Source organism: Amphiura filiformis, chromosome 19 (genome assembly GCF_039555335.1).
Source record: "Amphiura filiformis chromosome 19, Afil_fr2py, whole genome shotgun sequence".
Lineage (NCBI taxonomy): Eukaryota > Metazoa > Echinodermata > Ophiuroidea > Amphilepidida > Amphiuridae > Amphiura > Amphiura filiformis.
In genome coordinates, this window is record NC_092646.1 from 45,349,908 (window position 1) to 45,363,904 (window position 13,997).

Sequence of the window (13,997 nt, forward strand, 5' to 3'; positions counted from 1 at the left end):
TTACTAATATGCAGAACCGGGAATTAAAACAGTCTGGGATCGATGCATTCAACGATGGCGACCAACAATGCAGAGCAGCAAGTGAAGTCGGTGAAAAGTCCTGGAATACCAGAGGCTGTATTCCTTGTAAGTCATCTTCTGTATGCGATATTTGTTTCTAAGTGTATTTATTTTGTTTTGGCATATAATTGGTAGTTAGAGATTTAAGTATTGTTTCAAAAGATGCCGTTAAAAACACCAAAAGTTGTAAGCCAGCAGAATTTTGAAGACATGACATGCAATTGCATGTGATGTATGAGACTAGAGGCAAACCTTAGACACATTTGCTATAGCCAAAATAATAAATTCTCGATCATGAGAGGATGTACCTTCTGCGTCAGCGTACTTTTCATAGAATAACATGATCGCGCGACTTGCATGACCGAACCTTGACCTTGCCTAGCAACGACCGTGACTCATTGCATTGGTCAATTCTCAAAAGCGGTGACCGTGTTTGCGCCGTAATTAGCGCCGGTCTTTGCGTAGTACGCTCGGTGCAAATAACTGAGCTGCGTACCCAAGTTGGCTCGCATGAATGATCGAGAATTTAATATTTTCGCTATAGTCAGCCAAATTCGCCTATCGGGGCCCAAACACAATACATATTTACATAGAAATTGAAAAGAACAGATTGGACCAGACAGGGTCTAATTCTGCATAAAACCGGGCAACGTTATTTCTATAGATCTGGTGCGCAATTTCATTGCATTGTATTGCACTGTAATTTCAATTGTGTCCATGCTAATGTATGTTATTAAACACCATTGTGCACGTAACACATAAACACCAATGATTGGCAGGTATCAATAACTCACGTGTGTGCAGAAATTTCCCGATAACAGGTGATCAAAAGCGATCGGAATGTTACAAAAGTACAGATCGCGTTTAGCTTACTTCGTATGATTCGGATGAAAATTGTGGCATCATTTCCAATGATGCTTGCAGAATTTCGTGTAGTTTGTGACCTGAAATACTCCTTCATGTCTATCGATGAAGACGGCGAAAAATGTCAAACACCCCGTAATGCCATTTTGGGGAATTTTGCTAGCAGAAGAATCTTTTTGATGAAAGTCAATCTTTGACAAGATGTAACTTTGCCACGGAAAGTGCTATGACAAAAAGGTTTTCAGTTTTGGCTTTCTTTACTCAAGGGCTTTAATTTGATATATAAAATGATGCAGTTTGATGGCAAATTTAAATTCACCTGGCATACATGTACCGTACCTACAAAAACTACATGACTGATGACATGAAATGATGAATGATCGATCTAGTCTCGGTCCCAGCCAATTTGTGCTCCTTCGTCACTAAACAAACCGTCTGGCGACAACCTCATAATACATCTTTTCTGATTGGCTGAACATCAACGCCATAAATACTGGCGTTAAATTTTGCTGTCAATCAACGCTGGGCTTCGGCACATGCAGTGGTTGATGGACAGCTCCGCGGTTACATAAATCCACACAATGTACGTGAGTACGCACTGCAAGTCGCGTACATGAAAGGCGATATCGGACGATCGGCGCCTCAGTGGCTGCTATTAATTAGCTAGCGAACATTTTTCGTTTGCGGTATCTACAAAGACTACAAATAGTGGAGGGTGAAAGTAAGGGTCTATGATGTTTAGTGTCAGTTACACAAGTCACGTCCTATAGCCAATTGAAAACAGTTTTATTTGGAAATCCATTAACCAGTCTAAAATTTTGCTGAAGACTAAAGTGTAATTTTAGCAACATTTTTGATGCAATCGCCTGTCGTGATCGGCTGTGTTTACTTCTGAACTTTGCTTTACACGGTGTCATGCTTCAGCGAATCTGACTAGATTTTGAATGCAACAGTCTAGCCAAGAATTTGCTCACCGATAGCTTCACATTCTAGGCTAGACTTCTTGATTGGCTAGACTTCTTGAGCAAATCACGACAGGCGATCGCATCAAAAATGTTGGTGAAATTACACTTCAGCAAAATTTTGAAATCATTAATAGAGACCATGATGACATGAACACAAATTACAACTTTGCATACGTACATTGTAATAAAAACACTGCGGCCTATTTTTTTAATGTTTAAGGTACCATACAATGGTGATGGGTCCACCTCTTTGATTTTCAGAGGCATCTCACCTCCCTTGAGCATGGTACCCCTAACCCCACCCAGGGGATATAACTTACAACCAATTAGCAACTATACATAGTACTAAATCCTTATAGCTGTATTAATCAAGTTATTTTCTGGGTAGATACCCCTCATTTTCTCACCTTTCTGCCTAGCCATTAAACTTATATTGTTCCTTTCTTTTTCAACTTGACAGGAAGATGTAGATAAATTTATGAAGGAGCCAGCTAATGGATCGGCAGAAGCAGTGTTACGTAGACTTGATGAACAGCATCAGAAATATAAATTTATGGAAATGAATCTAATGCACAAGAAAAGGAGGTAACACACAGATATTTGTAATATAAATCTTGATCTTGTAGGCAGGCATGAGAATTTCCAGCAAAGGCTTCGGCAACCAGCCGTGTAGGGAGTGTTTTACACACCCAAATTTAGAAATACACCAGTTTTTGGCCACATGGCCTATACTTTGTACACAAATCTTAAATTTAGACACCCAGTTTTTGGAATTTACACACCCAAACCTTCAAATCTTGCCTAAGACCCTGATTTCCAGTCAAAAAAAGTCTGGCAGTCAAAATTACCACAATTTTATTGAATTTCAAAACATCAAAATTATTTGATATCATCAGGACATTCCTCGTATTCAGAATGCATTTTGATATGTCTGGTGTACACTCAACTCAAACAAAAAATACTGTGCAAACGTTAAAATCTGATTCCTTAAGTTGCACACATTACTGAAAATCTGCCTGATTGCTGTAGGAAATCTCCTTGATTCCAAGGTGTAAATCTTGGCAACTCTGCAGAGCATGTTAAATATTAAAAATTTTGTTTTCATGTTTTACATGGCTGTGGTAATAATGTAAATTTTGTAAGCATTTTTTTCTTAATCATTATACCTATTGCCAATAATTAAAGCCCGTCCATTAATGTTTTATCACTGTCATTCTTCAGGTTGAAGTCTCAGCTACCAGACATCAAGAGTACACTAGATATAGTCAACCATATGCAAAGTAAACAAGTAAGTATAGAAAGCCCCCGTTGCCAATCTTCAGTCCCACTTCAAATAATGTTTTTTCCCAGTGACTTTGCATTGTTTATATTAAAATTGATATTGGGAATTTGAGGTCTGAAACCATTGAAACAGCACCTGTGAAATTCTGTGCAACTGCATGCATGGTAAGGTAAAAAAAAAAGGTTTGTCTCAAATCTCGCGCGCGTATTTGTAAAATCAAGAGATTTGGAAAAAAAGAAATGCGGAATTTTTTTTTATTTCAAATTTTTTTTTTTTTAGTTTTTCCAGAAAAATTCAGTGAAAATCAAATTTTTTTCTCCAAATACCATGAAAAAAGTTGGGAATAAAAAAAAATGCATTTCGCATTTGTTTTCAAACCACTCGTGAGCTTTGAGACAAACCATTATTTTTTTTTTGGCCTAATATAAATTAGTCAGTGTTTTCTCAATGTGTGTCTTCTTTCATCTCGGATTTAAATGATAAAACCCTAACAGTGATGTTTTTGATTGTACAAAATAGTGAAATTATACTCCTCAGAAATCAAATCATTTTGTCTCATTCATGTTTGCAGGGTTGCCAAACCCGCGATTTGGTAGCCCAATTGGGCGACTTTTGAAGATTTTCCCCGCGACTTTTGACAATTTCCGGTCCCATAGAAACCAATGGTTAAGAAAAAATTGGGTGACTTTTCAACATTGGCTCCCGCGACTTCCGCTAGTTTCCTGCCCCATAGAAACCAATGGTTAAGAGAAAAATTGGGCGACTTTTCGATTATTTGACCCACGATTCGGGCTGAAATCTTTTGGCAACCCTGCATGTTTGTTGATTACAAACCTGCAAACATAGTGCTGGTTTTGTAATCATTCATGTTGGTGCAATATTTTCCTTTTGCACTAATTGGTAATGTCTGCAAATCAGATCAGTAGGTACATTCTTATGTTTGAAATTTATTTGTTTTTTAGACGATTTGAAACACCTTATGGGCATTTCATTGCAGAGTGGGTTTCATCGCAGGGCTGTGTATTCTTCCAGAAAATCTGAATGCACATGCTTCCCCAGATTCAATCCAAATCACATTCACCCCCTGCTGGCTCACCATTTCATTATAAATAGAGCCATATAGATGAGTTGACATGTGTTTAAATTTGATACGCCCTCTGTTGGTCTGAGATCAAAACTGCCAGGCAAAAAACACTATAGTTTGCATGGAAGAAGTTGATTTTTATTCATTAACTTTGGTATCAAAGCAAATAATACTAAAAATTTTATCAAACTTGTTTACAAATGCATCAAGCTATACACTTAAGGGATCTAAAATGATCGTTTATTATGCGTTCGACAGTATTTTTTGTGGGACATGAGAGCACCTCAGACCTATCGAATTGCATTCTGAATACTGAAGCATGTCTTTCTGATATCAAATAATTTTCATTTTTTGAAAATCACAATATAATACAAATTTTATGACAAATTATAAAAATTTGATATTTTTCCAATTTTTGATATATGACAGTCCTCGAATTAAATAATATAAATCTAATGATATATTCTTAAAGTGTATGTAGGTGGGATGAAAAGCCGACGATCAATTGAAAATTTTGACCTTTCGTATTGAAGATATGGAATTTTTTCCCAAAAAGACCTAATTTTTGTTGGTGTTTTGGGAAAAATTCCATATCTTCAATAATGAAGGTCAAAATTTTCAATTGATCGTCGGCTTTTCATCCCACCTACATACACTTTAAGTATAAATCATCAGATTTATAAAGTTTACTTCAAGTACTGTTAAATATCAAAATATCAATTTTTAATGATTTGCCATAAAATGTGTATTAAATTGCGAATTTCAAAAAATCAAAATTATTTGATATCAGAATGACATTCTTCAGATTCAGAATGCAATTCGATATGTCTGATGTGCTCTAATGTCCCAAAATAAATACTGTCCAAACGTTCATACCCCAGCCCTTAATATCACACAAAATTTCAAAGGTTTTTAAAAGTCGAGTTTTGAAGAGATTTATGTGTTATTTTGCCTGGCTTGAAACAACAGAGGGCGGTCTGAATGTAAACGTGTGACATCATAGGTCAACTCATCATACATGTACATAGCTTGCCAACATTGGTTTCCAACTCACAACTTGTAAACCTTGGGACCAATACACTACAGTGCATATTTTTTATATTGAAAGTGATCATTTGAGAACTGTTTTGTTATTGCAGGGATCTGAGGAGCCATTACAGACCCAATTTCTTCTTTCTGATCAAGTGTACGCCAAAGCCTCCATCCCACCAACCAAAAGGGTGTGTTTATGGCTTGGGGTAAGTTCCATAATGTACCAAGGGCATAGCTAGGGGGACACATGCCCCTCTATGCCATGTTGGAGGGGGTGGTGAATCAACTGATTTATGCCAATCATTCAAATCAGCATCTCCTCCAAACAGTGAAAGGTGAAATTTAACAAAAATAATCATTATGAAGGACTGTTAAGCTGAAATTCACATTGATTATGACCAAATCAGTAATATTTGCAAGGTTTTGTGTGCTCCATACGCAATTTGTTCAGGAAGAGTTCAAATAGAAGAACTGGGCGTAGGTCAGCTGTTTTCCTCTTTTGAGAAGGAACCACCATTTCCTATCCCCAGGCAGGCACATCAAAAAAATAGCTATGCTCCTGAATTATTTGTAAGGTATAAAATGTGGCCATCCACCACAAACTGGTCGTAAAATCGGCATTTTCCATTTTGAGATACAATCAAAAACAATATATGGATTTCTATGTAAAATATACTAGGAATTTGACCTTTGATGAACCATAACTTCACTTCCAGATGTCTGATGAAGCTGGTTGAGGTGTCATTTCAAAGCTGAAAGTGCATTCTTTCAAAATCTGCAATAAACAGAAAATGATCTAGAGTCGACTTTACTACCGCTTCGTGGTGGATGGTCACAAATGTTATTTTTTACTTGAAGATAAAAGTAATATTCAGATGGTCTGTTTATGTACATTTAGGTTAAAGGCCAGTTTCAAGTCACTGCTACAGGCCTTGGCATTTCAGTATAAATTCTTCCAAGTCACAGTCTAGATCTGGCAATGTATACATTTTGCAAACAAAAGTATTTTGGAAGTAACAATTAAAATTTTACAAAATAGGTACAGATAAAGGAATTGTTATCAGATAAACGTTTAGTATTAATAATTTTTAAATGTAATTTAGCTGGGGTATGAACGCTTGGACGGTATTTATTTTGGGACATTAGAGCACATCAGACATATCGAATTGCATTCTGAATACGAAGAATGTCATTCTGATATCAAATAATTTTGATTTTTGAAATTCGCAATTTAATACACATTTGATGGCAAATCATTAAAAATTGATATTTTTGATATTTAACAGTACTTGAAGTGAACTTTATAAATCTGATGATTTATACTTAAAGTGTATGTAGGTGTGATGAAAGGCGACGATCAATTGAAAATTGTGTTCTTTCGTATTGAAGATATGGATTTTTTTTCCCAAAACACCAAAAAAAATTAGGTCTTTTTGGGAAAAAATCCATATCTTCAACATGAAAGGTCAAAATTTTCAATTGACCGTCGGCTTTTCCTCCCTGCTACATACACTTTTAGAATATATCATTAGATTTATATAATTCACTTCGAGGACTGTTATATCAAAAATTTGAAAAATATCAAATTTTTATAATTTGTCATAAAATTTGTATTATATTGTGATTTTCAAAAATGAAAATTATTTGATATCAGAAAGACATGCTTCAGATTCAGAATGCAATTGATAGGTCTGAGGTGCTCTCATGTCGCACAAAAAATACTGTCGAAACGCAATAAACGCTCATTTTAGATCCCTTAATTGACATTGTAACAAATTTGCTGACATTAACTATGTTTGTTTGTTTGTTTTTGTTTTTGCAGGCTAATGTAATGTTAGAATACACTGTAGATGATGCTAAAGCCTTACTAGAAAAAAACCTGAATGCAGCTACTAACAGCTTACAACAGGTTGAAACAGATCTGGATTTCATCAGGGATCAGTACACCACCACTGAAGTCAGTATCCTTTATATTTGGCTGGTCTTAGCTTAGTGAAGGTAATGTTGCAACGATTAGATCGGTAGCTTCTGAATTGGCTCGATTTCAGTCAGAAATCCTTCATTTTGCCGATCTAATGAACTGATTTATTATTTTCATGCAAAATCAGAATTTCAGCTTTAAAATTTATGACAGCAATTAGTAAAGCTGTTGTAATTTACCAGGAAAGTTGATTACTTCAAGATGTTTATCAGAGGTAGGTAGCTTCATCGGCTAGTTTCATGGCATGTTGCCTACGGGGATCGACACTAAGTCAGGTACCGTGTGAGCAAACTAAAAAATAGCGCAAATAGCGTGAGCGTACACAAAAGAAACTTTGCTGTGTGATGATGAGCAATATCGCTTAGAGGGCACAGGCATAGAAAATTGCAATCTGTGTTTGTTTATTAATCTTTGGCTAGTTTAAACTGGCTGAACTAAATGCCATCAGTCAAAGTAGAGGTGATAATCACTGATTATAGAGAGCACCCTATTGATAAATCAATGATTGTAAGACACATTTTCAGATTGACCTATTTATCAAGCAAAGTGATCACTGCTTTATTGCAGCATATTATGCCCCAGGAGCTTGACAAAATATATGTCATGATACACCACTTAGGTGGCATTTATACCATAAAGTTTCTGGAACATGTTGAAGGAATCTCACTTTTAGTGTATTACACGGTGCAGTAAATACCCATTTAAACAAAATTCCATGCGCAATATGGTGCAGATTTTTAAATCATGTTGTCACATTTTGTATTACCCATCAGGGCACATGTGTGTAGCTGTCAATCAGGCTGCTGTACATTCCTTTTGGCTTTTGCAAGGACACCCAGGCAATTTGCCTAAAGCATGCTCTTGCACTCAAGTAGTTACATACGAAAGATTTTTTGGGGGGCAACAAGGGCACCCAAGACAAGAATTGCTTAAGGTGCCGTCGCTTATTTTTCTTTTCTTTTTTATGAAAGAATTTGTTTTAAATAATAAATAATTTGATAACTAAAATTGAGATTATCAGTTTTGATCCTTAACCACAGCATTTTCAGACATGGCACGAGTTTACAACTATGATGTAAAAAGGAGGCAAGCAGGGACATCATCGTCATAGCAACCGTTATACTTTTAGCAAAATGTATTACCCGGGGAAATGTTACTCTTAAAGACTTTCTGTATGTAGTGCTGTGTTGTCATAATGTGTATAGCAGCGGTGTTGTTCAATATATATCATGGAATGTGCAAAGACTGCTCAGTTTTTTTTATTTAACAAGTTATGTCGGAGTTGCATAAGATTGAGCTTTCACTGAACTTGAACATTAATCATTATGAGATAAATAGTGCAACCTGTTGACTCCCGGCTCTCAGTAGCAAGCATGTGAGGGGTGAGGACAGATGGCTCTTACCGGGCAGGTCAACTTGATATTATCTGGCAGAAATCAACGAAATTGAGCAGGCATGAGAATTTTCGTATTTAAACAAGAATTGCCCAAATGTTTTTTAGCCCATTTTGGAGCATTTTTTGCCAGATTATACACACTTTTGCTGTGCTTGCATTGAAATACTGTAAAACCTCGTCTACAAGCATATGTAGTGTTTCTGATGAAAGCGAAATTAATATGATGTATGTTTAAACATGCCAATACAATAGATTGGTCTTACAATAATACTTGTTTGTATGTGTTTGGATCTGTAATTTATTTGCTCAAACTCCATAATGGCACCTGGATTACATTAGCTTTCATCAAAAGTACTCTATATGCTTGTAGACGAGGTTTTACGGTATTCAGTGATCCTAACAAAGGTGTAAAAAAAGTAAACTTGTTTATAAATTGCCTAAAAGTGAAGGAAAAGTCATTCAGAAGTGTCATTAGGTAATTTTGCTATGAAAAATTTGGCAAAAAAAAACGAGGAAGACAGCAGTATTGAAAAAGTTTAAGCCCCATTCAAATACATGTAGTTAATTTTCTACTGAGTACTGAAATTGCAGATTTATGTAAAATGTCTCATTTTGTCTAAAATACATGCTTTTGGCTTAACTTTTAGCAGGCCATGTCAGCACATCTGTGACAATAACAAAGATGCCAAAATCTAAATTTTGATGATTTTTAAGATCCTCCAGATGAGCAAAACACTGAATAGGCCTTTATGGTGTGCATCTTCTTTTTGGCCTGTGTTTCACTCAAATTAACTCGGTGTCAGAAAAATAGGGCACGCTGTTGTGCTAAATTAAAAACCAGTGAAATCACCGCAGGTCCCCTGATACGTTATCCAGAACCTGTAAAATTTTGTTACCAGTCGGCTAAATGGAGTCTCGATATGATGTCCTTCCCAACAGAAATGTAAAAAAGTTCATTGAATATGATATTACAGGTGAAATCCATACACCCCTATGGCAGACATAACCTTAATAAATAATATCCTACACAGTGGTGTAGATTTCAAATGGAGTCAAACATTTTTGACATTCACCCTCCCTGTGTGGAAGATTGAGGTCATGTCTTTCATTGGGGGTTTATGGATTTCAACTGGAATTGCCCAATGTCCCTTGGTAGGGATCACACTATGTTTAAAAGATACATTCATGGACTTCGTGCACTTCAACTTCTCAGTTTGAGACACAAATGTTATTGTTGATTGCTGTGATCAATCTATTGCTGAATTATTGTAATAATAAATATGTATATGTAATTCACTAAACAACAAAGTATTGTTGCACATATACATGTAGAACTGACAAATTTAGTCATCTATTGAATTCAGATATCTTCTTTGTGAACCAGGGCGGATCCATGCCAGTTATACCTGGTTAAACATCATTATTGAAAACGTGTATGCTCAAGTAGTATAACAGGAACGATTGGCACGTATAGTGAGTTGTACTCTTTGGGGAAAATGGGATTTTTCCAGATTCACCGATAATAATTTGGGTTCTGGAAATCCCCATCTGCTCAACATTAAAATAACAATCTGTCTTCTTGGTGGAGGTAATATTTGAGATGTCAACCAATCATGCTTCAGGACCATAAATATATATATAACCTCATCAAGTCACAAGGCAGCTATTCATCATCCCCCTTTCTATTACCTAACCCTAATTTCTATCTTAGAATATAAAGATCATAGGAGATGCATACTCAACACTACACAATCTGTCTGAGCCTGCCACCAAAAGGTTTTGTTTACATACCAGGGGAAGGGTCAATTTATTTCTGATGAACCTGGAGCATGATTGTTTTCAATTGCTCAAATAATCCAATAACTGCCTCTCAGTGGCAAGCTTCAAAATAAGCAGGCACCCAGGAGCCATTTACCCAATGGTCGTAACATTTTGGCTCCTGGTCCACACCAAAATCATATGAACCAGGATCTACATTTTTAAAAATAGAGTTTGTAGTTAAAGCAGGTTTTGTATTTAATGTGTACAATTGAAATTGAAATGACTCTTGGCTCTTTAAGAATGGCTCCTGGATCACTAGATAATAACAGGACCAGGAGCTGCTTTTTCCAAATGTGCAGCTCCTGTTCAGATCTGCTTATTTTGAGGCTTGCAGTCACTGGTAGCACCAATTGACTCTAGTCTTGATTTGCACTGTCACAAGTGTCATTGGATACCTGTAGAAGTAAGGGAACAGATCAAAAGGTTAATGATGTCCTATGAACAAAATTATTTGTTAGAAGGCTGACCTCCTCCCTCTCTGCTGAGGCATAATCATGAAATGTTGAAAAAAGTAATTTTCTGATTTTGTGTTACTTTTTTTTATATTTTATACATGTAATTGCACCTTTTGCCACCCCCGTGTACATTGCCAAAACTAGTTTTGTTTACAGGATATCAATCTTTTGGGCTGCTCCTTAAAAACACATCATACTAATAGAATGGTCAACTGCAGATCCGTTGGATAACGCCTTTTCAATGAGAAATGAACTTTGCTGCTTGGATGATGTCACAATGAGGTTAGCATTTATTCCGTATTGAAAAGCGTGTTCCGACGGATGTGCACTCGACCGGCCACTAAGCAATGACCAGGAGCATTGCCTGCTTTATGACGTCAGGCGACTGCTGATATCTGATTAATAAGTCGCATGCTAAAGCGTAAAATCGAAAAGCCAGTTGAATATCCACTCATACGCTTGGTCTGATGCTTGCAGCGATTGCAAAACTAGCGATTCTTTAATCGCACAATACGACTGCCAGTATGACATGCCCTTAGAATATTCAGTGTAACATATGTTATTAAAACTATTCCCATTCTATTTCCAGTAATGTTTAGGTTTTAACGAATGACGTAAAATCGATAGCATATTTCTACCAGATATTCTACGTAACATATTATCAATTTTACGTTATCAAACATTTGTTAGAACTTAAACATTACTGGAAATAGAATGGAAATAGATTAAATAACATTGATATGTGACATCAAATATTCTATGTCGAATCAGTAGCGGGATTAAGATATCAAATTCCCAAGGAAATGGCCAAGGAAATGTTTTCTTGCCTTCCAGGTAATTTCATTGAGTACTTGTTCATTTTGGAGCAACTTGAGAATAGTGGCCACCGAAAACCAATCCCAGAGAAGATATATTACCCTTCCCAGAATCCTTTGTAACATGATACATCACCTCATTTCATAAAATGACATTGATCTCATTACTGTAAAAGTCAATATTTTCGCGATTTTGAAGATTTTGTCAATTGTCACGAGAATTAAATTTCGCAGTTTTGATATTGATACAATAGAAACCTAATGCAAAAGGTTATTTTCGCTAGTTTATATTTTCACGATTTTATGTCCACTCGCGAAATTCGCGAAAATAAAAACCTCGCGAAAATTTCTACTTTTGCAGTACTTTGTACAGCCCTTTGATTTCATTTTGAGAATAGACCGACTAAATATAGAGAAAAAAAGAAACATATATGTTGCAAGAGCTGTTCTATTCATTGAGGTACATTTTGTCACTATCGACCCATGATAGCAAATCGCTTGAAAGTTGAAATCAGTACAGAAAATTGAAATGGGAGAAATGCATTAAGTGAAGTGTAAGGTATCTTCTCTGCCCATGCGCGTATTTTGGGGGGGCTTTGGGGGCGCCAAAATGAAGGGCGGTGGAAGAAGAAGGGCGGCAAAAACAGGGCGGCAAAAAAGCGAAGGGGTGCAAAATGAATTAGTAAATAAAAAAAGGGCAGAAAAAATTTGATAAAGCATAAAATTATTTGAAAAAATGGTACTATACATCAAAATGTGCTGCGTGAAACCCTTTTTTTTTTTTTTTTTTTTGCTTTTCACTTTTTCAAACGACCGAGAAAAATATTGGGTCAACCTTTTCGGCTGTTGAGGAAGGGTGGCAAAATTGAATTTTCTATAGCCCCCGGGTTGGGGCGGCCACGGCACGCCACTGTCTCTGCCCTAATCCTGTGTTCTTAAAATGTTTCTGAAGTGTTTCCCTTCATTCTAATGAAAGTGTGACATTGTTGTTTAGTGTGAAGAAAAAATGAATATTAACTCATTTGTTGCCATTCAATAGCCATCATTGTGTGGTATAGTCTTTGTGTGAATATTCTATTTAAAACCTTATTGACAATGATTGGCATATAGTTCATTAGTAAAGAAAGAACTTGGTAATACATTCACTGTACTCAACTAAGTTGATTGACTTCCCAGGAGGGCCACTTGTATCATGCTCTTGCAAAAAATTGAGTAAAAAGGGGAGAAGCTTTGTTTCCATGGGCAAGCGATTTACGGACGCACATACATTCAGCTACATTCAAAGGGTGTTGAATGTTAAAAATCAGAAAAAAGGATATGATTGACAGGACCTTGAACATGAACATGAAACATCAAAAAGTACAGCACAGTCAAAAATCATAAAAAAAGGGTTATGTTTTAGCTTGTTTTTAAAAGGACCTTAAAAATGAAACATCACAAAACCTGCTGTTCTAGGGTTCAGTTTCAGTTTATTTTCATCCATTCAATTAGAGTGCGGCAAACTGTATGCTTTTAAGCATGTAGTTGGCCCTAAAAGGTATTATGGAAGCCCCAGAAAAATAATTGTTTAGGGTCTGTTTTGAAAGTTATGCATGCGCATGATTTCCACCTTGGAGTGCAAGTGCCCCCTGCCCTCGGCCTCCCCCAGTTACTCTGAAGTACAAAGTGACAATGCGCGCGTATACAGCGTGTTGCTGCAGGTATGCGTGCCTTCAAAGTCTGCACAATATGTGCGTCCGCGTCGGGATTTTGTACTTCACAGTAGACTGACTGTAAGGGGGCTGCTATTTTCTTAATTTTCCTCCGAAAGGTGGGGTCATGGATATATCTGTGACTGGAGTCAATTTTATGACCTCCCCCCATTGGGCTGAAATTTTTTTATGAACCCCGGGCCCCCCCACATCTTGGGTTGATTTTTATGACCCCCTTTCTGTGCACACAGACCCAAAACAAATTATTCTGAAAAGGTCAAGAAATCCCAAACAGTAGCTCTGAGTCCCCTCAGTGGCGTAGCTGCAGGGGGGCGATCTCCCCCTGCCAAAAATTGCCTATTTGGGCCCCGCCCCCTAGTGCAAGGAAAATGGAGGAGGGAGAGAGAGGAAAAAAGAGAGGAGAGGAGGGAAAGAGATATTGGAATTCATATGATATGCAATACCATACGATTATTATCAATAAGCCTGGCAAAATTGTCTATTTGGGCCCCCGCCCCATACAGGCTTGTCACCCCTGGAAAAAATCCCAG

General features: G+C 36.8%; 1 protein-coding gene across 1 annotated transcript; it reads left to right on the top strand.

Annotated features, from left to right (window-relative positions):
• Positions 1-4: 4 nt before the first annotated feature.
• LOC140141361 (prefoldin subunit 3-like) lies at positions 5-9,989 on the top strand. The gene is made up of 6 exons (XM_072163198.1): positions 5-126; positions 2,350-2,474; positions 3,111-3,177; positions 5,395-5,493; positions 7,110-7,248; positions 8,318-9,989. Exons 1-6 carry the CDS (start codon positions 43-45, stop codon positions 8,377-8,379), a joined length of 576 nt encoding a protein of 191 aa, XP_072019299.1. The 5' UTR covers positions 5-42; the 3' UTR covers positions 8,380-9,989.
• Positions 9,990-13,997: the final 4,008 nt, after the last annotated feature.